Source organism: Octopus bimaculoides, chromosome 28 (genome assembly GCF_001194135.2).
Source record: "Octopus bimaculoides isolate UCB-OBI-ISO-001 chromosome 28, ASM119413v2, whole genome shotgun sequence".
In the NCBI taxonomy this organism is placed as follows: Eukaryota; Metazoa; Mollusca; class Cephalopoda; order Octopoda; family Octopodidae; genus Octopus; species Octopus bimaculoides.
Window position 1 is genome coordinate 623,445 of NC_069008.1, and position 1,154 is coordinate 624,598.

General features: G+C 41.9%; 1 protein-coding gene across 1 annotated transcript in view; it reads left to right on the top strand.

Annotated features, from left to right (window-relative positions):
- LOC106872572 (eIF-2-alpha kinase activator GCN1) overlaps positions 1–1,154 on the top strand; it is a 45,565-nt gene that overhangs the window by 38,409 nt on the left and 6,002 nt on the right. The window contains exons 43-44 of the mRNA XM_052977717.1: positions 400–519; positions 734–964. Of these exons, the coding sequence (XP_052833677.1) occupies positions 400–519; positions 734–964 (351 nt within the window). The remainder of the gene's footprint in view (positions 1–399; positions 520–733; positions 965–1,154) is intronic.

Here is a 1,154-nt window from a genome sequence, read left to right on the forward strand (position 1 = left end):
GAAATTCAATGGTAGTTCTTGTATATAATGGTTGGAAAAATAAGGATGCATGAAAATTGAGAGTTGTGTTAGGTTTTAAAAAAAGGGTTAAACGTTTGTGTTAAGCAGGAAGTGTGGTGTCAAAACAGGAAGTGTATGTAAGGGGAGACAAATGTTTTTAGTTGGAGTTCTGAACTCTTTTTCAACAGGAAAACATTTGTCTCCCCTTACACACACTTCCTGCTTAACACAAACTTTTAACCCCTTTTTTAAACCTAACACAACTCTCAACTCTCATGCATCCTTATTTTTCCAACCATTATCTACATGAACTACCATTGAACCCATGCTAGCATGAAAAGCAGACGTTAAACGATGATGATGATGATATATATAAATAAAATATTTCTCTTCCTGCAGGATCTAAAGAACATGGACACTGGAGAGACGATCCAACAGATCCGTCAGGCCATCCGATTCGCTACATCGGATTACAAAGGGACGGGTAAGGAATTACCTGGCTTCTGCCTCAGTGGGAAGGTAAGTTGTCCGCCTCAATATACCAAACTGTCTGTGTGTCACAGTTTTGTCTGATATTATTTATTAGCCTGAAAAATTCATGGAAAATGTATAAAACGTAAGCATCTGTAAATTGTGTGCTGGAGCCATGAGAAATATTTCTGTATTGTGAGAGTTAAGGGCTAAATATTTAGTGGTGTTATATTGAAGCGGTTTCTTTGTGTCTTTCCGGTAGAGCATCAGCCCATTACTGCCAATTTTCCGTGAAGGTATTCTACACGGCAGCCCTGAACTGAAGGAAATGTCTGCCGAGGGTCTTGGTGAAATCATTCAGCTGACCAGTGCTCCGGCCCTCTCACCGTCGGTCATCAACATCACTGGACCACTCATTCGTATCCTGGGTGACCGCTACCCTTGCAATGTGAAAGTTGCAGTTCTGGAGACATTGAACCTTCTGTTGAATAAGGTAAGTCTATAAATGGAGGGGTTTGACCACTGGTCAAGGCGCTTCCCATGGCGAGATAGGTTTGCTGTTGCTTTCTACTCTCTTTCTCTCTCTCTCTCTCTCTCTCTCTCTCTCCCCTTCTCTGCCTACCTATTTATTTATCTGTCCCTCTCTAGCACTCCCTCCTCTCCCTTACCTCCTCTGGCTTTAC